Genomic DNA, 26,968 nt, shown 5'->3' on the forward strand with positions numbered 1-26,968 from the left:
CTGATAAAACTCACAGTGGTGGCAAACTGCTGTTGTGAAAGACAAAGGTTTGAGATCTGATCTTGTTCTCTCATCTCCTGCTGAGCTTGGAGCTATTAAAGTAAGCTACTGTATTTATATTATATAACCGGTATGATTGCACACACCACAGAGAAATTAAGACTTCCAAAAGCCATTCCTCATCATGGATGTCCACAGTTTATGCATGTGTTTTTATAGAAAAGGGTCTGAATTGTTTCTTGCTTACTTTGCTGAAAATCAGAGCAAAGATTAGAAGAGAGTTTGAGGAATTAGGTTGTATTTGGTGAGGAAAATCAGGCCTGTCCTGTGAAGTGTCCAGTTTTGCTGAGGTATGAAACAGTAAAATCCAGAGCTTGATATCAAGTACATGGGAATATAGCTGAATTCAGCTATCCTTGGAGACAGCAGTTGCCTGGATACCTTGAATCCTACCAAAAAGTATAATTTTGAAATAGGGGATGGATGCTAATTGGCCAGTGAACAGCCACGAACACTGCACATCAGCCCAGTCCATGTAACCATGGCAGGGGAGGCAAAGCCAAACCTGGAAATCTCTTTGATTGAGTTGCTAATTGCCATCACTGTAACGTGCTGTGACAGCCCTCCTGCCAGCTGAAGACACAGTTTAGACCTGGAGAATTACTGCGACATGTAACAATAATCTAAGAGATGAGCTGTGCATGCAGAAGATTCCTCAGGAGAGAAAGAATTTTTAAGTGGTTTGTTTTTCTCTAATACATGTGGATCTTGCAGGTTTCTTGTAATGCAGGGTCTCTTAGTGGGTTTTTTGAGTGTATAGGGGCACACTATTTGTGTTTAGTTTTTTGACTGGCTTGCAATTTGATCTCCCTAACTTACTAGATTGCTCTACATTATGAATTCCTGTTGGATGGAAAATTATACATAACTGCTTCTGAGCAGGGCAGATAACATCATAATCCAGTGATGCAATAATGAAATGTATTAAAAAAAATGAAATGCATATTGCTGCTATTCACAGCATGCAGGGTAGTTCTTGTGGGTTTTTTTCCAATTCAGTATCACTCCTAAGGTGAAACTGTACCTGAGAAAAGGAGTGGCTTCCTGCTGCCATTTAAGCTGTAAGTGCAGCGTTACTGATTTGAGTTGGAGCTGCAGTGTTCTGTCTTGGTTTCCAGAGAGCTTCCATGGGGATATGGCTGAATTTCTGTATCTGAGGTTACCTTACCCAGAGCTGTTGGCCACTGTGGTCTGACGAGACTGAGTTACTTTTCCAAACACAGCTCACTGCAGTAGGCAGGCACACACCTCAGGACACAGCCAGATTGCCCCAGTTCCTCCCACATCCACGTGCTTGAGCCTGCCTGCAGATGGAGATGGGCACCTGCACAATGTGTCTGCTGTCTGAATCTCACCCTCATCATTTCTGAGCAAAACCAGATGCTTTATAAAGTGGGAAGGCAGCATGAGGCCCCCAAAAAGTGTAAGTCACCTGAATTGGGCTTGCTGCATGTTGGCTTTTGTAGATGTCCCTGCAGGATGGAGCCCCAGGTCAGAGCAGGGATACCCAGCCCTGCTGCTTGTGAACGTGACACGTGCACTCAGGCACACAGAGGAGAAGGAAATGGCATTGTGCAATGTGCACGCAGCATCATCACCATGACCAGGGTAACACGATGACTTGTTTAGTTTATTTTAAGGCTGACACACTTGCCTTGTTTTGTTGTGTGAGCCAATGATTTATCTTCTCATGTGAACCTCAGGAAAATGAGGCAGTGATTTTTTTTAAATGAACTGTGTCAAGTGCATAACTGAATATAACACTGTGCTGGTTTGCTGAGCTCTCTTCTTGAGCAAAGAAGTCTCACGTTCAGGCAAAGCAGAATCCATTTAGTGTAATCTCCTGGCTGAGAACTTCCACTTAGAGCACTTTCTGAGGAAGAGGCCCAGAGATTTATGAAGGATAACAGTAACCTGGGGCAGCTTGGCCTGGATGTGTCTTTCTAACCACATCTTTTTGGCAGCTACTTTGTACTCTAGAAACTGAAACCACCAAATCATCAAATACTGATGGAACAGCCATAGGCTGATTACAGCTATGGCCCTTTGCCTGCAAACTGACCCCATGGCTAAGAGAGAACAAAGTCCCATGAACTACCTTGTTCAGCAAGGAGATTTAATGCCTCTCTGTAGGCATCCAGAGGTGCAAACCCAATGGTTTGCTCCTCTTGTGCTGTTCAGCTGATGCAGTTGGAATGTCTCTATAAGCCTATTATGGGTTTTTTTCCTGTACTGAAAGAAGCACAGAGGAAGTAAACAGTGTGAGTCCTGTAGGTCTGAGCAATTTAACCTGCAGTGACACAGCACCAATATCAGAAGATTGTTGTTGATAGGTTGCAGGGAAGGGTGTTCACCTTCTATTAAGTTCTTAATTCTTCCTGCATTACACAAGAGGTTAACAGGTTACTACACCCAGTCCAAGGCACTGTTAGGAGCACTTTTCCATGTGACAGCATCTCTGGGAGAGAGCAGGACAGCTCTATGTGACAAAGCAAAATCAGGTCAGAGAGCCTAAGAAAATCTGATAATTTCTCATGTACTCCACCTTACCCGGCAGGCCTGAATAAACTGAAACTTTCCAGGACACCTAAAAGGCAACAGATTGCTAGGCTTCTGTATTTACTTTTTATCTAATATGTACTGAGATACATGCACTAAAAGCAAGGCATTTTAAGAAATACGAATTAGCAAATGGGAGGGCAATAGGAATTGACATAACTAGTTGATTTTTATATGGATATTTTTTAGTTCAGAACTTAAGTAATACAAGGTTTGATGTTTGTAACCAGACTTATCTGAAACTTTCCCAAGCTGTAATCCACACAGTGCCATCACAGCTTTGTGATGAAAACCTACACCTTTGAAATGTAAGCAGCTTTCCATTCTCACTACAAAGAATTACAGGTGATTTCAAGAATCTAGAAGACTGAGACACAATTATTTTCCCTATCCCAGTGATTTTCTGTATGTGCCATCTATGATTGTTCAATATAATAAAAATCAGCCATTCCAATGCAAAGCACCTATTTTGGTATTAGTATACAAAACAATAAGTTACTTATATTGGAGGTAGTCTTTTGTCTTGAAGGTAGGCACACTGCAGCTGTACAAAGCAAGAGCAGTAATATGGATTTTGCCTCCTGTCACATGTTACACACATTCAGCCTTTTCCACTCCTCCTTGTAACAGCAAACTGATTCCTGGGCTCACCTCTACTCCACCTGGCCAAAAATATTGTCCTGATTGTAACCTCCATGCACATGACTGGCTGCCTGCATCAATACAGTGGGACAGGCCTCAAGGAAAATGTGCATTCACTACATCTGTGTGCAACAGTGCTGGGTTTAAATGGGTTTATTCTCATATTTTACCCCATTTTACAACTAGCAGCAGTTGTCTGATGTTTCTGGGATGCTTAGCCCAAGACACTAAACAGGTGTGGGGTCTTTGGTGGCAGATCTCACCCAGTATTGGTCACTGAGTGTTCCTGTGTGTGAGTGAGCAGAATGAGACAGCCCAGGAGAGATGTCACCTTCCTTTTCAGAGAGCCCAAAGAGGGATGCAGCTCTCAGCAGCAACCTTTTTCACCACTCTTTTGGAGCTTTGCTGTGGCACCATAACTGTTTAAAGGAAAAGAAGCCTGTCATGATTTAACCCCAGCTGGCAGCTGCTCACATCCAGTGGGATGGGGAACAAAGGAAAATGGGATCTGCCCCTTCACAGCTCGATGGCATTAGGATGCACTGGTATCTGCTAGAGCCTTTCACTCATGTGGGTCTGTTGTGCCAGGCCATCTGATCCACACAGTCCCACAAATATGACTATCCTCCACCTAGCTGGAGGCAGGGCCCCTCTAGTACTGGTCTTAGGATTCCCTGCTTCTTGTAGAAATGGATCTGAATTTTTTTCCATAGGATGAGGAGTTGGATTAGCTCTTCCTCTGTGTGGGGAACTGCCCACTGGCGACTGGAGCAGCAGTTTTCCTGGAAGAACCCCCATTTGTGGTTGTTTTTTATTTATTTCACAACCAGCAATTCTATCATAAGCCAGTATAATAAAATACAACAGAATCTATCTTACCCATCCCTTAGAGGTGATAAACAGCACAAAGGAACTTGGACACCAAGGACGTCATCACATGACACAAAGCTGAGAACAAGCACAACAACTCTGAGAACAAACAACACTGTGACCACTGACTATTAAATTAATATAATGAATGCTTGTAACAAATCTGTTTTACACACTGTGGTCAGATCTGTTCTTATCTCCACCCTTTGTGCCCCACAATGGGCACCAAAAAGGTCCGTCACAGTTTACTCCATCCAGCAATTAGGTACCATGCAACTGCTCATTCACCACCCTCACTTCCTGATGGGATGGGGAGGAGGATGGGGGCGGAAAAAAACAAAACCCATGGTTGAAGTAACAACAATTTAACAGTTGAAATAAAATGTAATAAATAGTAATACTACAACTATAATGAAAAGACAACAAAAGGAGTGAGAAATAAAACCCAGCAGAGACAGGTGATGCACACTACAGTTGCTCAGTGCTCTTGACTTGATGCCCAGAATGTCCCCAAGCAGCAATCAGTGGCTCCTGGCCAACTTCCCCCACATCTGTGCCTGGAATGTCCCTTGGGCCTGTCTGGGTCAGCTGTCCCAGCCCTGCTCCCTCCCAGCTCCTTGTACACCTGCCTGTTGGCAGAGCATGGCAAACTGGAAAACCTTCCACTTAGAGCAAGCAGTACTCAGCAACAACTCAAGCATCAGTTTGTTATCAACGTTATTCTCTCACTGACTCCAAAACACAGCCCTGGACCAGCTACTAGGAAGAAAGTTAACTCCCAGCTGAAACCAGGACACAGATTAAAGTTGAAATCCAGCAGCCATTATGATTCTAAAACCCAGCAGGACTCCAGATGTGTTTTATTAATTACTGCTATAATAAAAAAAATGGTGTATTCAACCAGAAAATCTGAATTTTAATATGAATTCACTGTATAATCAACACGTTTTAAACTAACATCAAATGTCTCAAAATTGCTTTTAGAATCCAGGCTCTCTTCCAAGAAATTCAGAACATATAAAAATAAATACCAAGGTTTCAATTTTCAATTTCTGCAATATTGATTTTTTTAACACAGCATTCAGTAGTGTGTATGATTTTCCAAACAGAATTCTTCTGCAGAAGGATATGCCCCAGTATTATAGAGGTACTAAGTGATACTTATCTTTGAGGCATTTGTGTGTAAAAATCTATATATATAACATAACTCTACAAGACACTGAAGTATCTGTTGAGAATATACTTTGTAAAAGCTGTTAGTTCAGAACTTAATTGCCATTGATTGTTCAGTGAACACATTCTACTCAGCACAGCTGAGCTTTTTACAAACAGAACACACACATTTCCTGATCTGCTTGAAAAGGATTATCCACAGCAAAGAATACACCTGTGCTAGTGCACTAGTACCTATTTCAAGGGACATACCAACAAGTTTTTTTTTAATAAAAGTGTTGTGTGCCCAGATGAAGAGGGTGTTTTTTCCCTTACCATTGACTAAATTTTAAAGGTCCTGCCAAAAACCACTTGGGTATTGATTTTTTAATCAAGATGAAGACTTGAAGCTAGGATTTCCTGGTAACTGGATGGTACAATCATTACAACAAAGGACACAATACACACTGGAAACTTTGTAACTCTATGGTATTGATATTTGGTGTATAAAAGGTTAAAAGAAATCCTTACAAGTAGAGTTAGTCTACATCTGAAATTACAATTTTTCCCAACAAGCAGAGAAAATTATTTATAAATCAGTGTGTCAAAAATTTTGCAGTGTTTTGATTGCCATAAACCTCATTAGAGGAAACAGGTAAGTATCTACCAAGTGACTTGCCTGAAGCCACAGTGAGTCAGTGGCTGAAATAAGAATGCAGTCCTGCTCTCCTGCTCCCCACTCCCCGTGTCCCATTCCTGGTCCAGCACGGATTGAGGCTCCACACCACAGAGCTTCCCTGGGCGCAGGCCAGGAACTGGCAGCAGCTGGAGAGATGGGATCCCCACAGGGGGAGAACTGAAGTTTACACAGGGCTCTCATTGTGGCCTGGCACCATTCACACTGCTGGGCAGGATGATCCATTCCTGATCCGAGCTGACCAGTGCTCAGTGTCACTCCCTGACCCTGTGACCACCAACACCTTCGTTCTTTCCTGCAGAACATCAACTGTGGCTGAGTTAAATACCCATGACACAGCCTCCTCTCCTCTGACAGCAAGAGAAAATCATTACAAATGAATCAGTTCAGATTCATTGTTCCTGTAACATCTGTTACCGTTCTTTCAGAACAACAGCACTATCTGAAAAGGTACATTGATAATAAATTAGTAGCAGAGATTATCCCTTTAGGCCAAATGCTAAAATACTGCATTTTTAAATATTAATTTTTTTTCTTAATCTGCCATTAAGTGTTTTAGAGGCAACACAGCTATGTTACTGTGCTAAGGCTCTTACCAATTTACATTAATAACAAAAATTTCTTTGTAATAAACTGAAGAGCCATGAATATTTTGTTAATTAAGATACTGGTATAGGAACAACCCACCTTTAATAATTCTTTGAGCATCTCCAAATTCAATTAAATCCCACTGCAGTAAAACATTTCAAGTGTGTAAACTGTGACAGTGACTTCTGCAAGAGATTTTTCTTAAACAAATAAAACCATCACTATCTGAAAAAAAAAATCTATCTCAGTAGAAACCTATAGAGATAAAAACCTAACAGCTAATTTTTGAGAAGTGAGGGGAAATGAACACTGGTGAGATTATTTGTCTCTCCTGGCTCCTAAGGGAGGACATTTTGTCAGCTCCCAGGGAATGTGTTTTGCTGCACTGGCTGTGTGCAGCCAAGCTGTGCAGACTGAGCAGGCAGAGAACCTCCTGCTGGGAGTTTTAATGTTTTGGTACAGATTCAGTGCAGCAAAGTCGCTCTAGAAACAGCCATGTCACAGAGAGAAAAAAATAAATGCCAAGCTGCTGAGTGTCTTCAGGGATGAGCTCATGTTTCTATATGGAAATTCAGTTCTGGATAAAACGAGTGCCTAACCTTACCTGCAGTGAAACCCATCACGAGTGTCTGGATTTCTGCCTCCTAAATGTGATCTGCAGATTGGGATCATCAACATCAGATGATACAGAAACAGCTGCTCAAACCCTCTAATCCAATGCATGAACATTGGAAAGGAAAGAAGGAAGGAAAAGAACAAAATGGAGAAAAATCAAAACAAATATTCAAAGTTATGCTTAATTTTTATTTGGCAGAAAATAAAAATCACTGTGGCAATATTCTACAAGATGATTACTGGAGTTTAATTATTTGCCAGGTGACCATAGGATTGGAAGGAAAATTGTAAAGTATTAAAATATGCTTTTAATACACAGATCATCCAAAGCCAAAGTGCTTTTTTACCACTTTTTTTCTGCATTGCAGACAAGGCTGCACAATTACAAAAGCAGATCAGAGAACTCCCCACAATACTGTATATTGATTCAGAAGGGAGATTTCAGGTAAGGGTGTATTTGCACAGATTAAACTACAGGTTTGGGATCACTGCAGCATCTGATTGTTCCTTTCTGCAGTGTAGAACAGATTACTGAATTTAATTAGCATATCAAAACATCACATGATAACAGAACTTCACATTAACTGAAAGATAAAAAAACTTTCAAAGTTTGCAACAATTAAAATATTTTTCTTTGCCTTGTTTCTCTAAGGTGCAGGTTAAGTAAGTTAAAATAAATTTATGACAAATAATCAGTATGCTTAGTCTGAGAATTCTTTTTCTTTGCATATCCAAAGACCTAACAATTTTCCCTCTGAAACCCTGCAGATACAAAAAAAATCTATTATTCTTAGTAACATTTCATGTTGTTATAAAGACTGTGGTGTACTTCATTCCAGCCAATAAGAAATACACTAGAACATGAACAATATGGTAACAGTAATGAAGATTTTGAAGTCAGTATTGTATTTTGGCACACTAAGTATTAAATAAGCTTATCTTTCTATGTCACTACTTCATGTTTAAAGTTCAAATGGTATTTTTGGGAAGCAGTTACATTTTAACTTTGATTAGTGTAGCAAATATGTTTGAAAAATGCTTTGTATCAGATATTTTGAGGTATATTAAAATAATTTTGGAAATGCAGATTTTTTTTCACGACTCATTGAGGTAAACAGGAAAAAGAGATGCACCAGAAATGACTGAGAGGAATTCTGGGCTAAGGAACAATTCTAAATTCCCTATTAAGGCAAAAACAAAAGCCACGAATGGGAATTTTGCCAGAAAATAGAACAACTGTCTTTCAGACTTCCTTCAAATCAATCCTTGCATATTTAAGGGAAAAAAAGGCAGCTGTGAATAAGTAGGCAGAAGACCCCAACAGATCTGTACCTTATAGTCCTTATTAACCTCTCTGATCCTTTCAGAGCTTCACATCTTCTTCCAGTCTAATGCCTTTCCACAGGCAAACAACCACTGGACAACAATCACATAGGTCCACAAGTTATAAATACAATTACAGTATAGTGATACCTAAATTTCAGTGAAGTCAGCATAATTTACAGTCAAACTATGCAGGAAGTGGAGAGGAAACCAATCCCCCATTCATACAAAACAGTTTGCTGAAAATATGAAGAAATCTTCCAGGAGAAAATCAGCAAAGTAGAAAAAATAAAATGCACCTTCCTTGGATTTTATTTTGACTCAGTCTCTTCATCCATGAATTCAACGAGTGGAGCGTGTCTGTTGGCCTGGGCACCTTCTTGGAAATTGACCTTTTTAATCACTCCTGCCTTGGGAGCCCTTATGGTGTGCTGCACAGGAACACAACCAGAGTGAACAGTGACAACCCACGGGGTTCCCTCCCCTCTCTACAGCAAATGCTGCCATTACTCCTTGGTCCAATTAGAACTGACACACTTAATTCCTTTCTCTGACAAGGTTTATTTTAAACCTTCTTTTAAATGTTGTCCTAGTCCATTTTCAAGTTCTATTTTCTCATGAATATTTGTTAAGTATACTGGGGAGAAAAATGCCATATAATGCATTTATATGAATTATCAATATCATATGAATAATCAGTATGAATAGATGACTTATTTTACCTCATTAATACTTTCTGTTGTTGAAATAAATACCAAACACAAATAATACAGATTTAATCCAAAAAGTTAATCAGAGAGCAGACTAGTTCCCTTAAGAGAAATTTGCACATTTACTAAAGATATTTCTGTTTTCTGGCCAGGAGGGGTCTTTAGTGGGCAGATATTTGGCAAAATGCAGATAAAACACAAATACAGCTACTAATGACAGTAAAGGAACAGCATGCTTACACACCAACTGGCCTGCCTGTCATTGTACCACGTTAGTTTGATACTGTAGCTTTGCCTCTTGTAGTGCTCTACACAGGGTTAGTCTAGCATCAGAACATTTAAGATCAGATATTAAATCCTCACATCTAAGGGCTCTTTAAATAATAATCTGCTTTTTAAATTTTACATTTTATATTTCAATAGCACTTAAAAGGTAACTCATATAATGTCAGTCTGGATATCAGCTGGAGAGGCACAAACACATTTAGCATCCAACTGCAACGAACTTTGTGTGTAGGTTTTTTTAGTGCACACAGTTTTATTTAATAGAATGTGAGTGCAATTAAAAAAAGAACACGATAAGAGAAAGGCAGATTTTCTCAGCAATGTTAGTTCTGCTGCCACAAGCTGAGATTTATTTTAAACTAATAGTTAAATCAAACCAGTTCACGCTACAGAAACTGTAACTCAAGTAATCTGAGCCACAGTCAAGAACTATGACAAGGTAAAATGGCCAAAATGCCAGTCCTCTGAATGCTGTGTGGATAATTACACAGAATCTTTAGTGCGCTCCTCATAAAACTTAATGATAATAATAATAGGATTATACACAAGAAGAATCCTGTGCCTATTTACAAAGTCCCCATTAGCTAAATCTCTGCCTGAAGTAACTGCAGACATCCATGTCTGGACCACAACCAGGGAGCAAGAGACACACCAAGACAGGTTTGTGCTGGAGAAGTCAAAGGAGTGGAGGGGACAGAAGGCCTGACACCACCACCCAAATGCATGTTAAAACAGCTGCAGAGTACCATGGATTACATAATCAGCATTTGTCAGTAAAGTAACAGCAAATATAATCCTCTGAAATCTAGTCAGACACAACACTGACGTTACAGCAGATGAAGTGATACTGACATCTGAAAGCTGCACTCTATACTGAACTTCAATAATGCAATCAAAAATTATTAATTTTTGAGCCAATTTTTATTTTCTCAGTAATTAAAACCTTTATATGTCACTTACCTCCATTTTCATAGCTATCATAACCATTAGAGGGTCTCCAATCTGAACCTTATCCCCTGCCTTCACAAACACCTGCAATTCAGGAGAAAATTGGGGAGGAAAATCATTTATGTCTGTACCACTCAAAATCAGCTGGATCCTGACTAACACACTGCACAGAGAGAGTGAGGTTTTGCAAAACAGCCTCATATTAATCTTTATTTTTGTTGGTCTGGGTATCTGAGTTCTCTAGACAGGGAATGGAAGCCCTAAAAATCCCCTGGGTGGCTGCTGAAACCTCAGAGTCAACAAAGCTTTTTCCAATCAGAAGTCACACAGCCCTGGCCTTTCTGGCCCCAGGTCCTTCCAGGCAGTACAGAAGCACTATTTCTGGCAGAGTAAATTTGAATATATTGGAGAATTCAGGTCCCACCCATGTTGTTATAATTACCTTTTCTACTGTGCCTGTCATGGGTGCCACAGCTCCACTTTGCTGTGCCCCTGAACTCACTGCAGACAAGTACTTGGGCACAGGGAGGCCAATCTGAGCCCTGCCTTCCTGCAAAAAGAAAATCCAGGACAGGTGAGTTAACAACATGAAATAACAGCACCAGTAGATGGGCTGAGAGAGGGAAAAATCAGTCCAGCCTTAAGGCAAAGCAGTCAGCTCTGAGGGTGGCAGACCCTGGGCTCAGGGCTGCACTAGGACTGTCATGGTCACTGCTTTGCCAGTGCCTGAGGCCTACAAAGTCACACGTGCTGCTGGAAGGACCAGCAAGGAAGGAACAACCCCTGTGACAAAGCAGCTCCACGTGGGCCTTTGTACAAACCCTGTATTTGTACCTTCCCTGTTCATGCACCAGAAGTGCAGAAGGTTTTGAGAAATGCATAAAGGGAGGCAGGCAGGTTGCTGCAACAAGCAGGAGACACGCTGCCATCCTCATTGCCAGCCACGGCCAACGAGTGCTTCACAATTTACAATGAAGTTAATTCAGTGCTAAATTTAGTCAAAAATTCTCACTGTTATTCAAAATCCCTTAAATCCTCTCAGAGTTGCTTCCCATAGTCTCTCAAAGACTCATTATCCCCTACATCCTTCCTATGAACTTAAGTCCTGTGATTTCTTCTTTATCACTCACCCCAGACTCCACCCTGATGCCACAGGACAACTGAGCTTTGCCATTCCAACACGGGTTACTTTGGCCTCAGCACTGCAGCAACAAAGTTTCTGCAGCACTCTGCTGAAAGTCTAAAGGGGCTCTGAGCTAGAGGTTAATCACTAAAACTAATTAATAATAATTTATTTATTTAGATTACATTATTATTGAGTTACTTTAAGGCCTTGCAATGTCTTAACTGCGAATAAAAAATTACCACCCTAATAATGCAAGTTAGGGTACTTCTTTAAAATGTCATTTACATATATGCAATGCATATAATGCCATGGTAACTCATAATTGCATATTTTAATATTAGCTGAAGTTTTCCTTCCTCAGACCAATATTTATTTCTTGTCATATAATTTAAAAATTGTAACTGAAATTAAAACACCTGTTACAATACCTTTCAAAAATTTGTCAGTTTGAAGTTCTTGCTCCTGTTCTGTGACAAATACCTGACAAATTTAGTATTTTAGTATTATTTTCATTTAGGATAGTATTTCATTATTTCATTATTTTTCATTTATTCATTATTTTCATTTCATATTATTTTCATTTTATTATTATTTTCATTATTTTCAGTATTATTTTCAATTAGGATAGTGTTCCCCTATCCTAAAGCGTCATTTCCAAACCTGACTTACCAACTGTATTTTAACTTTCTAAAAGTAATTCATTCTCTCACTCACCATAAGCAATGAATTTCTAATTAGAACAATAATCCAATGAGTATCAAAACCTGATAGGACACAGTAAGAAACTGAAATTGTTCTCCTTCACGTTCTATTGCAAGTTGTATTGTTCATTTACATGGATAAAATTCCAAAATTTTAAATTTGTGATAATAAAGAAAGGAATTTTACCGAGAAGAACAGGTAGATGGTGTTGTCCAAAATGACCAACTTGGACTTAGACACTGTTCCATTTACTGAAGACCTTAAGTAAAGTGAATCATCTTCTTTCAAGATCTCTCCAGAAATCAGGAACGTTTTATCTTGAATCTGAAAGTTAAATGCTTTTATAAGGACAAAGGCTAACTCTTCACAAGCAATAAATCAAGACTGTACTTGTACCCTCATAACCTGTGATTCTGCATAGACAACTCTGGAATTAAAAAAAAAACAAATTAAAACCTTATGTATCCTTTCTTTTTCAGTTAGGAGACTGTTCTGTATGCAATACAAACAACTCAGCAAATTATCTAATACATTCCTTCAGGACAATTTTTATCTTAAACAAGGATATACTATTTCTTAAGAAAAACAAACAAACAGAAGACCACCCCAGAATACTCAGTTTAGTGATGCTAATAAAATCCAGTATTTTATATTTGTCCTAACATCCTGACTTCCTTCAAACTGAAGAATCCATAGCATTCAGCTGACATATTCCACAATGTTTTCCAAGAGAGGTGACTGCCTCTGTCTTGGAAGTTTGCAGGACAAGAACTACAACATATTCAGTAAACCTACAAAGGAACAGAGCAGTAATGGAAATGGTGCCAACAAGACACCAAAACTGCAAAAGAAAGACCAAACAAAGGTCATTCATTTATGAGAACCCTTCATCCCTTCCCACCCTTTCCTTCAGTGGAAGCTGCACCTGTGCCACAACTGCAGCACACAAAGACTGTAAGAACACAAAGGGAAATACATTACATTCCACTCATAGGTTTACTTCCAACTCTGACATCACTGAGCACGGAATCAGAGATTTGCTGGTCTTCCAGGATAGTGCAAGTAGAAATAAAACTCAAGTCTTCATTTACATAGCCGCAAATTATTCTTCCACTGAAAACACGCACTGAAAGGATCCTGTTGATCTGACACTGACCCCTGACCAGAAAATGGTTTGCTCGAGCACTGAGTGCCTGCCAGCTCCAGGCCCAGCTACCTGCTCTGGTTGATTTGCCTCAGGACAGGTTCTGTAACACTCCAGAGTCACTTTCCTCCTCAAAGTGAGCCCCCAGTTAGGTCTTTACATCTCTTTTTTCCAGCTCTTCTCCATTTCCATGTCAACCGCTATTCTTCCTTCTTCCCTAGGATTGTACATTCTCCCTCCAGAAACGGTCCCTACATCCCTTCCAGCCCCTTTTCATTGTTGCTGATGTGACTTCTGAGATAAGGCTCAAGTGTCAAAGCCGCCAGGCATTACACAGATAATCAATACACTCAAAATAACCCAGGCATTACAGGAGGGATGTGGGTTATCTCCACCAGTAAAGGTCTGAGTTATCATGATGTGGTTATACCCTTGAAAGCACAATAATTTTATCCCTGTCTTTCTATGACACTGATCTCTATACAGTCTTAAGCAGTTCATAAAATACTTTCTCTCTTAATTCCACTTTTCTGACTATTAAAACAAGAAGTAGAACTATAGAGACTGCATTCTTGAGTCTGCAACCATTGTGAGTGACAAATCTGAGAGAATAAGACATTCAGCTACAGGGAATGAAAGAAGGATATTCAACACAAATTCAAACACAAGCTCCTTAAGCCACAACTGGAGACTCTCACATATGCACACAGAAAATTATCTACAACAAAGGCATCTTGATCTGTTTACTACAAGAGCTCTATAGCAAGGACAAAAAAGCCAATTCTATGGGGTATCACCCAGTTATCTAACCAGAAGATTCCTCAGCTCATTTGCTAATCACTCTCCAATTTCCATCTTCAAAATAAAATGTTATCTTGCAGATAATGCTCTAGAAAGCTTTTATTTATCCCACAGGAGATCCATTCTCATGCACAGAATAGAGCAGGAGTCCTGTGGAAAAAAAGTCTTTTAAAATGCAGATTTAAATCTAACTTCCCATGTTTTAAACAGACAAATTTAACAAGGAAAATAAAGAATAAGATCTTTAAATACTGAAAATACAAATGCTTTTCTTAGCCTTGTCAGAAGCATTTTAATAGCTCTTACATGCCAATCCAGCATCTAGCATAGATAATTTCAGGTCAAAGTAACAGTATATAGCAATGGATACAAGCAAACTAAAAACAGAATCCTGCATCTGTGATCACCAAGCAACTTTATTAACAATTAACACTAGGAGTAATCTACAAGAAATGGGTTCTTTTATCTAATGAAGTATCTGAAAATATTGTACTTGTTACCTGCATTGTGTATGACCCATCTTGATTGTAACTTACAGCTACATCCACAGCTGTTCAATAAAACAAAATATACATGTGTGAGTAGATTTCATTAGAGTATCTAGAGAATTATGACATACAAACAGTATCAAAGCTTTCCTGATTCCAGACATTTTTTTCTTTCAAGGATAAACACCTGAAATCATGCTCTGAGATCTCTATTATCTGGACAGAAAACAAGTTTGTCAGAGGAGAATATACCAAGCTCTTTCACACCAAAATGAAGTTCAAAGGAAGTAAATGGCACTCTGCTCTATTTAAAATCTCAACCTCATTCATTTAAATGATGAACATTAATTAGTAGTCATTTGAATTTGGTTTACATGTCCTCAGGATCTCACAGTGTGGATTAAACATGCAATTCTGTGAATCCCCAGCTTACACTGCATAAAACTCGCACTGCTCCTCTGATGTTTCTTGGCCTGAATTTTCAAGTATCAGTTCAAATAACTTTACCCATCAAGTACCTCCCTTCCCTCCACACACTTTTATTAACTTACTGCTTTCCCCATCCAGCAGAGACAGTTTTCTAGTGTAACAGATATTTATTCTTCTACCAGTACTGGATGCAAATGGTGAGAATTTATCTAAAACACAAAATACAGACACGTGATTTTTATTCTACTTCAGCAAAACATAACACTTAAAACTCAGGCCTTAAAATCACTGTCCTACTGTTACTACTTTCATATTTATGTATTTATATTACACAGAAAAGACTGGGGAACTACAGTCACAGAGTGACAACTCCTTGATCTCCAACACTGAATAATGTGATGCTGTGTGACCTACAGAAAACATGACATTCAGAAGGGCACAGGCTGTTCTCCATGAATACATCCTTGAACAAGACCAGAGACATGGGAATTCAACCACACCACAGCAGGTCCTGATTAACCTTGAGGTGAAGGTTCCATTAAACCCCACTGCCCCACCCACTCTGAGCAGAGTCAATTTTGTCTGACGACCCTGGGCCAGCTGCAGGAATAACAGAGGCAGAAGGCCACTGTTTGTGCTTATCAAGAGCAAACAGCTCACAGAGCCACCAACCATGAATCCCAAAGTCTTTCAGAGAGTGCCTGTCTGAAGGGCTTTGGGAAGTACTCTGGACATTACAATGGGGACACATTCCATATCTGCTCCTGACCAAAAGCTATAGTCTGCTCTGTATTGTAAGTATCTGCGAGATGCCAAAACGCAGAACCCTGAGCAGGCACAAAGTAGGGCAAAGAAAGAACACTGAAATTAAACAACTCCACATGAACTCATAAAATAAAACAACACAAAACAATGATCCTTACCATCTGACTGATCTCTAAAAGCATCTGTTAGCATCTTCTCTTTCAGTATGAGCCCTAGAGCTGCCTGACACATCACTTCAGGTGGAGTTGCTTTTTTGGTTGGAAACAGTTCATCATAGTGTTGAGGAATGAAATTAGTGTGCACATTTCCAGCCTCAAACTGTGGGTGTCCTGACAGGCTCAGTAAGAAATCAATATTAGTGCTTAATCCTACAATCTGTAAAGAAACAGAAGCATATTGCCAAATTGAGGTAGTAATACACAGCTTTCTGCTCACGAAGTTTATCAATAAAATGTAATTCATTCAAGTGGTCTGTTTTATTATCAATTAAGCCACTGACTGTAAAAAGACAAAAAACCAAAACAAAACCCAAAAGCTGCTTTCTCAAAAGCAGTTTTCTAAATGCTGCCTTTGTCCACTGTGAAGTTGAGCAAAGTTTCCCAGAAACAGTAATAGGAGGTAATTTCAGAAAAACCCTACTTTTGGAAAATCGTGCTCTGAATATTTAAAAGAACATTCTTAACTTGACAAGTGCTTCTTATTAAAAATGAGTTACAATAGTTGCAGTATCCCATATTTGATCTTCTAATACTAAAAAGTAAGAACAGGGACTTCTGTAAGTTTATTATACTAACCATTTTGTTTGCAGTAAATTTACTCTTTAGCTAAAACAGTAAGGGGCCCAACATTTTCACTACTTCAGTAACATTCATGTTGCTATTTAAGTGTAAATTAGTTCTGCACAAGTAATATTCAGTCTCACCTCAAGCCAAACCTTCTGAATTCCTCTTTTGAAAACAGTTATAATACCTGCAGTTTTCATAGGGGAAAAATGGAATGTTTCTTAAAAAGAACTGACAGCGTATTTCTTTACATGTATAGTCTAAAAACTTAAGTTCTTTTTATAAATTAAAAATTAAAATTGTCTGACACAAATTCCACCTAAGAAGCCCTTTAAGTGTGAGAAGCTCACACTACAAGTGAAAATGTTGTTTAGCCTTACCCTTCTACACAGTCCTAGGTGCATCTTCCAACTGAAGATACCACAAACTTAAAAAATCTATCTGTAAAACTGATTTTTGTATCTGTAAAACTGGGCTTCCCACTTATTTTTACTCACTCCACCAATGAAAACAGTTTGCAAATTCGGAAAAAAATACAACTTCTGCAAACAACTAATGAATTTGAAACGGCAGTAGCAATGCAGGCTCCCTTTTGGAAACCAGTTTTGTTTTAGAGCAGTATTTTCTGCACCCTCGAGGCTCAGGCTGTGATATCACACTGGGCTCCTCCCACTTACGTTGTACTGGTGCAAACTGTAGCGCAGCTTTCTGAGAGCTGCCTGTCGGTCCTCAGCCCACACAACCAGCTTGGCAATCATGGGGTCATAATGCACAGAAACCTCATCACCTAAAACGTGGCAGTAAAACAAAAATGCTGTAACGTGCAACCAAGTATTTATGAAAGTTGGTAATGCAAAGTACTGGGCACCACATGGCATCCAACTCGGGCACAATTCATGGCCACATTTCTCTCAAGGTTAAAGTTCTTTAAGGACATGATGATGCGACCCCTGCATTTCAATTTCAAGGGCAACTTCAGCACAGACTCCTTATAAATTTTTGTAGGAAAATAACATTACTCAAATTCAATTTTCTTTACTGCAGTCAGAATGCAGGATTGCTAAGCAGTGAGGAGAATATCACCACCATGACTCGGTGCACATTTATTTAGGTATAGGTAAAGAAAAGGTAAATAAAATATTCAGTGACTGACCAAAAGTACACGGAAAATCGTAAGTAAGAATAATTCTGTAGGGATTTGTCTTTATAACAACACTCTTTGAGACAAACTTATTTAGGCCAACGAGGGAAATGCTTACAAAGACAAGTTCTTGATGTTAATTATTTCTTCTTCCATCACTGCCTCCAGTTTTACCTTGCCTGACTCCGGTCTCTATCCTGGTGAAACGATCTGCTGGGGGCGTGGATAAGTGCAACAGGGGCCCAGCTCCTGGCATAAAGTTATTATTAGGGTCCTCAGCATATATTCTAGCTTCAAATGCATGGCCCTGGAGCAGGATCTCTTCCTGCCTTAGAGGAATCTTCTCTCCTGCTGCAACCTGAAAACAATAGGTTTTCTCTTTAATGCAGGATCAATATTCTGGAGTTCTGATATATGAAATATTAACTATATTTCTTCTAAACATGAACATGCTTCCTTCTAAACTAGGAAGCACATTCTAAAAAGCACAAGGAGAAAAACAGTGCCAAGACCACTGAACCTGTCCACCTACTCTCTTTCTTTCTTCCAGTGCTGTTTGATCCCAGCTATAACTCAGGATTCAATTCTCAATTTCCATGCCCAGATACAGAAGACAAATGTTCCTTCTTTTTGCATCAGCATTTGCCATTTTAATTTTCTTTCTGATTACACTAAACACTCCCCCACCCTTAATCTCACACTACTTAAGCTGCTGTCCTCACTTTTGGATTTATCCAAACAGAAATGGGTTTTATTTCAAGTTTCCCAATACCCAGAAGTTCCTGTGATCATTTGAACGTGTGAATAATCTCTGCAAATTGGGTGTGTGAGGAAATCCCTTGCTCCAGTCCACCCCACTGTACATTTATTTCACAATGTGGCTATACTGGTATAACACCAGACAGGTTTTTGGGAAGATTTTTTCCTCCTACAGCTTGATGCAAGAATGATTTTTGGGCCACAGATACATTTCAATTAGAGTTTTAGAAACCTTTCAGCATAGCAAAGGAAAGATCAGGACCCTACTCCCTCCTACTTCCCACATTGCTTGTAATGTCTTTAAGTACACTTTAAAAATGTTTTCTCTCTCCACAGCTGGGAGAGGACTGGTTGAAATTCAGAGCACCTACACAATGCTCTACATCCAAAACAGCAATGTGAGATGTTCCTGTGGAGCAAAGGAAACCTGACCCTGTCAGCTGAGCAGGAGATGAGGGTATGGAAACCCTTCTGGCCTCTCACAGGCAGTGTCACAGAGCTCTCAGCAGGAACTCCACATGTAAAATCAATTAACACTCACCCTGAGCTGCCATTCCACCAAGTCTGTTCCAGTGATCATCTCTGTAACTGGGTGCTCTACTTGCAGCCTGGTATTCATCTCCATGAAGTAAAAATTATGTTGGGAGTCCATAATAAATTCGACTGTTCCTGAAGTATTTAGCAAAAGGACACTTCACCAAAGAGCATCTTAGGTGGCCATTTATGGAAAAGACACCCAAGACACTCAACTCAACTACACTTTTTCCAAATCAGACACACTGAATTTCATTAAATTCTATACAAATAATCTAAAAGGGTCACAGAATTGAGGTTTGACAACAGAAGGGTTGTTTCCTTGTACATTTACATAACCTGTGCTGTTTAGTAGCCATTCTCTACAGTAAGAGCTGCATTTCATTAGCACTTTAAAAAGTGCATCAAGACTGAAAGCATTCTGAATATTCATAGGGTATGTAATTTTTTTTTAATAAATATCCACATAAAGCAGTGACAAAACAAAGTTACAAATAATTTTAGGAGGTTATTTTTCATCTGGAAAATGGTGTGGCCTTTAGAGTAAGTTGTTTTTCTTTTAAAGACTTTACTGTTTGCATATAAAGTATTATCCTTTGTATGCAAAAGAGAAATTTATTTTCCCCTTGCTCAGCTCCAACTTACTAAATGATAATGCTCACTTTCCCACAACAATTGAGTTGACAAAATTATCTGCTCTGAAATGTTTTCTTTCTATGCTTAAGCTGCTACTGGCCTTGAGCTCAGGTATGGTAATTTAAATCTGTAATTACATCAGATTTAACTACATGATTACTTGCTTAAACCTCAAAAATTTGGGGGATGTGTGTCATACTCCTAACAATCTCAAAAAGATGCCATTTGCTTGAGACTTCCAGTCATTAAGTTAAAAGCTGCAGCTCCCCAGACTTACCTGCCCCCACATAATTCACTGCTTTAGCTGCTTTGACAGCAGCTTCTCCAAGTCTCCTTCGAACCTCTGGACTAATTCCTGGCTGTAAATAATGATATTAATAAAAAAAATTACAAACTATTGTTAAGTTTGGTGATATTAAACCTGGAATGCATAAATACTTAACAGCATTTAACACCTATAGTGAAACCTTTATTTATTTCATACTTGAAATCTACATAATAGTTCTCTGAGAAACATTTTCCTAGAGAATGTGGGGTTTTTTTCAATTAAAACATCTTCTGCAGCAAAACTAAAACAGGTCTGAGAATTACAAATAAATTATAACCCACTACATATAATCAATGGGGGATATAAATTACTATAAAAACATGTCAGTTCATAAAAAATATTAACAATTTTCTGCTCACCCCTGGTGCCTCTTCAATGATTTTCTGATGCCTCCTTTGCACACTGCAATCTCTTTCAAACAAATACACTGCATTGCCATGCTGGTCACCAAATACCTGGACTTCAACATGCCTGTTCCATAAAAATAAATGTTTTAATGTATTTTAATGCCCCAAACAGACTTCCAACTTGTACATTTCAGTAGGATTTCTTTTAAGTGTCTGCCCTTAAATAAATGCCAAAAATGTAGAAGTGAGGCTGCTATTACGCAGGATTTTAACTGGTTTAGACTTACTCAATCTTTTAAATTAAAAGAGGATTCCCAATACCAACTACTGCAGTGAAATCTCACAGGCTGTCGGATAAGCAAGACACATATCTGAAGGCTGCTACCTCTTTCTTCATCACAATTTAAGTAAAACCACTTCATTATTAATTTGGTAATCATTATTTCCCTCATAATTTACTGTGCAGCAATTCACAAGAGACAGCTCAGGAACAACACTGTTCACTTCAAAACACCATTTCAAAGGACAACTCCTAGGTGGCAGAATTTTTTTCTATATATAAAACTAATAAAAACACATCACCACTCTGACAATCCCCTGATCCTGGCAAAAGAAATTCCCCAGTAATGAGTTTTTTCTCATGCCCACCTGACAGCATAAAGCACACCCTCTATTTCTTTGGAATAAATGCTTTCTCTATAGTGATGCCTCAAGGAAAAACAGATGTAAAGTACAAGAGTATCAAACAGATCTGTGTGAGACATTCTTCATAAAAAATAAACTGGTTCAGTTTCACAGGTCAGGTATTAGCTAGACACTCCTATTTGAAATATCAAAATAGAAGAAGATTAAATAACTGGTTTAGGACACCTGAGGGCAGCAGAAACACTATCACAGCTTCACTAAAGTCTGTAGTTTAAATACTATAGAGTGATTTTTTTCCTAGATGTGTATCAATTTTAGAAAGCTCCCTTACTGCCGTGTCTCCCAAGTAGTAGCATTTTAATTTCTGTCATTCAAAATAAAGCCACTACAAGAAATTCAATAAATTATAAACAATTTTGACCAAATTAATAATTTTCACAGTGCAAATCAGACATACAAAACTGATTTTAATACTACAACTAAGCTAGTTATGTTTATTCAATAGCAGAATAAACATTACAGTGCTTATATTGAAACATCTATTTCTTACCTTGGATTATCTACAAATTTCTCAATCAGCATTGCATCATCATTAAAAGACTTCTTTGCTTCTCTTCTTGCTGATTCTAGTTGGTCCAGAAACTCCTTTTCAGAATGAGCAATCCTCATGCCCTAAAATACAGGAAAAAACCTTATCTAAATGTCAAAAATTACAGCACACAATTAAAAACCTTGTTGCACACACAGAGTGAGAAATGAGCTTAAAAATAACACTTTTTCTTCTTTCATAAACCTTAGCATGATTGTGTATCAGCTTCCAGTGAGATAATCCTACTAAGCCCCACTGAAAGTGCCAAAAGAAGTGTAAAAATAGATATTATCATTCCATTGATATGAATGAGCACAAAATTCAATTTTGTCCTCAAATATAATAGAAATTTTCCAAGGTTGGCAGAGAAAACCTTGTTTTTTTATGAAATAAATTCTGCTGTTTTGGAAATAACTAAAATTTTCTGTATGTAATTTTTATAGACATTTATTTCAGAGTAAAATCTGATTTAGACTGGGAGTTCACCACTCATTAAAAAGTATCTAGATACAAAATGGTATTTCTAATGATTTCTTATGCAACATTTAAAACTGTTAGCAAAAGAAGTCACAGAAGCTATTACAGAGCAACAATTTAAGGTCATCTCATTTTGCACAAATCCATAGCACAACTTTTCTGCTTATGTGAACTACTGGAGATACACTGAAATAAACAAAACTCTTCCAGTTTATTCCAAATACTTATCTTCTGCATATCAAAGGGAAATGAGATTTCATAGTGCTAGATTGGCCATTAATAACAGATTCTAACAAAAAGTGCTTTTCCAGTTTTTGTTTTCTTTTAGAATATCGAGTTACAGATCCTGAGACATGGAAACTTTACAGCACATGAAGAACAGATGAGTTCCTTACCTTTCCTCCACCCCCACGGACAGCTTTAATCATTACTGGGTATCCAATTCTCCTGGCATGTTCCTTCAGACACTCATCAGACTGATCTTCCCCATGATAACCTTCAACAACAGGAACGCCAGCAGCAGACATTATAGCTTTGGAAGTGCTTTGACAGAACAGTTTTATATTTAGAATGATAATAATGGTTTTTTCTTACTTTAAGCTACAACCTGTCTAATGCTCCCAATGTTAATTCTTTCCATGAAAACAGCTCCACAGTAGATCTCTACAGGTTGCAGAGAGTGCAACCCACTACTTGCATAGGTGGGTTACATAGGATTGGACTGTAATTCAGCACATGCTTTAAACAAAGATTTTTATTTCTCCTAGCAGGACTACACTTTAGTTTGACTGCTTTTTCCACATCATAGATGCCAAAATCTAACATTTTCAAATTACAACACTGTATCCTACAATATTTAAAGTTGTACAAAGGCAAATCTATTCATTACACAGGCTACATTCACACCACACATAAAACACTCAAGCGTAACAACTTTAATTTCCAAAATGCATGCAAAGCTTATTAAATTACTGAGGCAATTTACTCTCACATTATGAGGTGATAAAAAAGTTAATTCTCTCTAACTACTATTATACAGTTCCTGTGTCGGTAATAGCTTCATTTCCATTTTTTGATTTATACTTCATACCTTAAAAGTCTTTCTTTGATCTAAGTAACTAAGAATAAGATCCTCTGTGATGAACTAAACTTATCATTTTATATGAGCCACAATATCCCTGATGATCTGGTGCTTCTTTTCTACTGCTCTTTTGACCCATCCAATCTGAACCTTTACCTACATTACATTGCGATGCTTCAATTCTGGAAAAGTAGAACCATTACTCACTTAATTAATAAATTATTCTACTTAAATAATAATTAAAATCCCAATAACTGAACAATCTTGACCCTTTATAACTCTGTATGAATCTATAAACCTGGAGTTTATTCCTTTGAAGGAAACTCTAAAAATACAATGCAAATTGACAGAATAAAACGATTACAGACCAATTGGTCATTTGTTAACAAAATCAGCTTTGCCAAGCTGTAAGCTGCATAACCAAGTAACAAATGAGAAATAGATACCTTTTAATACCCATATCTCTGATAGCAGATGAAGGAGGACCTATGAAGATGATTCCCTGTTGCTTACAGAGCTCTGCAAACTCTGTGTTTTCTGAGAGGAAGCCATAACCTGGATGAATAGCCTAAAACAGAATAATGTTACCAGCCAATTTTTTGTATCAGTTTAGCTTAGAATACTCAGAAACTTTAAAGATCATTAAGGAAAAACAGGATGACAAAAATAAAGAACTAAAGACATGGAAGTAACAGAAAATGGAACGCCCTTACCTGTGCTGCTGAGGACTTGGCCACCTGCAGTATTTTCTCCATGGCCAAGTAACTCTGCTGTGAGGGTGGTGGACCAATGCAATATGCTTCATCTGCCTGTTTTACAAAAAATACACACAACAGAGACTGTTTACTAGCAAATTTAAATGAGTTTCCCAGCTAATTATATCACTAATCAGTCTACAGTTTAAATCATTGCTTTTCCTCATGGAGAGGCTTAACTGGGTGAAACAAATTCTGACTTTTTCCCCAAAATCACAGTCCATTCTCTAACCCCTGGCTGTCCAGAATCAGAGACCCAAATTTGAATGCAGTTCCTGTAAAGCTCTCAGGTGTTGAGACAGAGACCAGGCAAACTTTCCACCCATCCAAGGAAAACTTTGCAGTGGGTCTACAGGAAGTGAAAGTCAACTTCGCATCAGCACCCAAATCTGCTTTACACATGGAACTTATCAATGAAAAATACTGTTCTGAAAGAACATCAGCCACAAAGTCAATGAATATACTTCACCATTGCTACATGCATGGAATTCCTGTCTGCTTCACTGTAAACTGCCACAGACTTCACCCCCATTTTCTTGGCTGTTCGCATCACCCTGCAGGCGATTTCTCCTCGGTTTGCAATAAGGATCTTCCCTATGCTGTGACCTCCTGCTTGAAAGGATGAAGCACAGTAAGAAACCAAGCCACAGAAACATCCCTGGAAACAAAGCAATTTTAAAATTCTGGGTTTTTTTTGCATTATTTATAAAGTTTATGCATTTCTTCAATAATGAAAAACGCATGCTTCATCCAAGCTGCTCTTCAAATTTTAAATTCAGAATCCTTTTGCAGAAGCATGCTTAAGCTATTCTTTTTCCTTTTCAGAATTCAAGAAACATATCCTAGCCCTAAAAAACCCCACTTCTACATAACAGCTGATGCTTATAGTTGTGCTGCGCATCTTCTGGACTAACTAGGAAACAATCTCAGCTGTGTTGTGCCCCTCACAACAGAGGTGATTTACACATGAAGTGCACTGTTCCCCCTTGATACACAGTGACAAAGAAATAACAAGTAATTAACTTTTTAAACGGCTTTTTTAAGCCAAAACCAACCTACAAAGTGACTTACAAACTGTCATGACAGCAGCCACAACTTGATAGAAGTGTAAGGCCAGCACTGACAAACTTCTCAGTGAGAACTAAATAGCTTAAAACTAAACGATAAAATGAAAACAGATCTCTGAATTCTCAAACATAACTTTTTAGGTAACATGACACGGAGTGAGTTCAAATGATCTTGCTAAACCCCTTTACTCTCCTTCATATATTAAAAACCATCATGCCTATAAAACAACTCTCAGAGACTTTGAAACATTTGTATCAGAAAAGGACTCAGAGAAAAACATCACAAAAAATAAATAATTTTCAATAATTTCCATATACCTAAATATGACAGATAAAATTATACAAAATTTTGTTTAAACATTAAAGATGATCGCTGTTAGGTTACCTACGGGTTCCTGTTTATGAAAACTGTGAAGATACTGAATATTTATTTAAAAATCCTGCAGTTTTTCAGCAACTAAGACACTAAAACCATCCACACTGCATAGCAATTTAAGATAGTAGGTAAAGAAGTTAAATTTCATACCTACTGTTGAGGCCCATTTCACAAATATTCGTACTTGGTTCCATTGCCTGTGCAGTTATAAGGAGACAGAAGTGTTACAAGTGCATATGAAGAAGTGGCAACTGAGCTGCTTTTATTTTTGGGTGAGAAAAGTATAGCACTGAAACTTCTCATACACCTAACAGGAGATATTCAGGTATAACAAGAGAAGTTGCTCAAACTTCACCCGGTCTCTCCCTAAGTACTTTCACTTGGACACAATAAAAATCATCCCCTTGCTTTTTCAGTAGCATTCAAACAGAAATAATCAAGGAGTTTTCTTGAAACAAACAAGCAAAAAACCTCTTTTTGGTGGACAGAACAACCAACAACATGCGTTTATTTATTACAGAGAGGCTAACTCATAAAATATTTGGGAAAGATGTGAGCAACCACGAAATAAAAAAGTTTCAAAGGCAACAGAAGCTATTTTTGTAGAGCAAAGGTACTAGAGAAAAGAATGTGAAAACAAGAGAAAGCCACGGAGTCTTTTAGGAACGGAAAGTTGAACTTGGGCTGATTAATGCTAAGTAAATGAGATAAAGGCAGTGAAGCGACTGGATGAACTGTGAAAACAAACTCCTGAACTGTTTTAATTAGTATGTAAAACAACGTAAGTCAAGTCCGGCATTCTCTAAGCGTTATCGGACAAAGACACGGGACGCCCTCGGCAGCACACAAGCAGAGCTCGGGTATAACGAGGGGAAGAGGAATGGTGCATGTCCCGAACACTGAACACAGCTGTCACGGCCACCGTCCCTGCGCACAGCCCCTGTGCCGGGGCAGCTTCACGGGACCCCGCTACAGCGCTTTCCCTAAAGCCCAGCCGGGTTTATTCGTTCTTCCTTCCCACAGAGCAGCCCGGCCCCGCCTGTGCGCCCCTGACAGAGCCCCTTCCCCGCCCGCCCGGCAGCGGGCTCCGTGCCCAGCTCCCCCGCTCCTCAGGCCGCCCCGGCCGCCCCCTGCCCGCGCTCGGGGCCGCTCGGGGTCCCCCGGCCCGCACTCACAGCCGGCGCAGCGCCCCGAGGCAGCCGCGGCCCCGCGCGGCCGCCGCCAGCGCCATGTTGGGGACGCGGGGGCAGCGCGGAAAGCCGCGAGGGGCAGGCAGCGGGCGGAGGGAGCGCGTCACGGGGCGGAGAGCCGGGGAGGAGAGCCGGGCACGGCCGGGCCGCTGGGGCCGGCCCGGGAAATGGCTGTCGGGGGCGGGGCTGCGCGCCGCCGGGAAACCGCGCTGAGGGGCAGGTTTGCGTTTCGTCCGAATGTGGAACGGTGCGGGGCGGTGAAGGGTTGTCGGCGCGATTGGTGCACGGGCTCGGCTGGGCGTGCTTCCTTCAGGAATGGAATCTGGGATTGTAATGGGACAGCGACGCACAAACGTG

At 39.2% G+C, this 26,968-nt stretch overlaps 1 protein-coding gene across 1 annotated transcript; it reads right to left on the reverse strand.

The window, feature by feature from the left end:
* Positions 1 to 7,358: 7,358 nt before the first annotated feature.
* MCCC1 (methylcrotonyl-CoA carboxylase subunit 1) lies at positions 7,359 to 26,677 on the reverse strand. Its single transcript, XM_066325795.1, has 19 exons — positions 26,597 to 26,677; positions 25,572 to 25,618; positions 24,448 to 24,587; positions 23,937 to 24,032; positions 23,670 to 23,791; positions 22,538 to 22,685; positions 21,627 to 21,748; positions 20,444 to 20,555; positions 20,034 to 20,115; positions 19,128 to 19,255; positions 18,002 to 18,185; positions 17,364 to 17,473; positions 16,063 to 16,279; positions 15,262 to 15,348; positions 14,723 to 14,772; positions 12,464 to 12,601; positions 10,892 to 10,999; positions 10,462 to 10,533; positions 7,359 to 8,937 (listed from the first exon to the last, which is right to left on the reverse strand). Exons 1-19 carry the CDS (start codon positions 26,650 to 26,652, stop codon positions 8,818 to 8,820), a joined length of 2,139 nt encoding a protein of 712 aa, XP_066181892.1. The 5' UTR covers positions 26,653 to 26,677; the 3' UTR covers positions 7,359 to 8,817.
* Positions 26,678 to 26,968: the final 291 nt, after the last annotated feature.

Source organism: Sylvia atricapilla, chromosome 10 (assembly GCF_009819655.1).
Source record: "Sylvia atricapilla isolate bSylAtr1 chromosome 10, bSylAtr1.pri, whole genome shotgun sequence".
NCBI lineage: Eukaryota > Metazoa > Chordata > Aves > Passeriformes > Sylviidae > Sylvia > Sylvia atricapilla.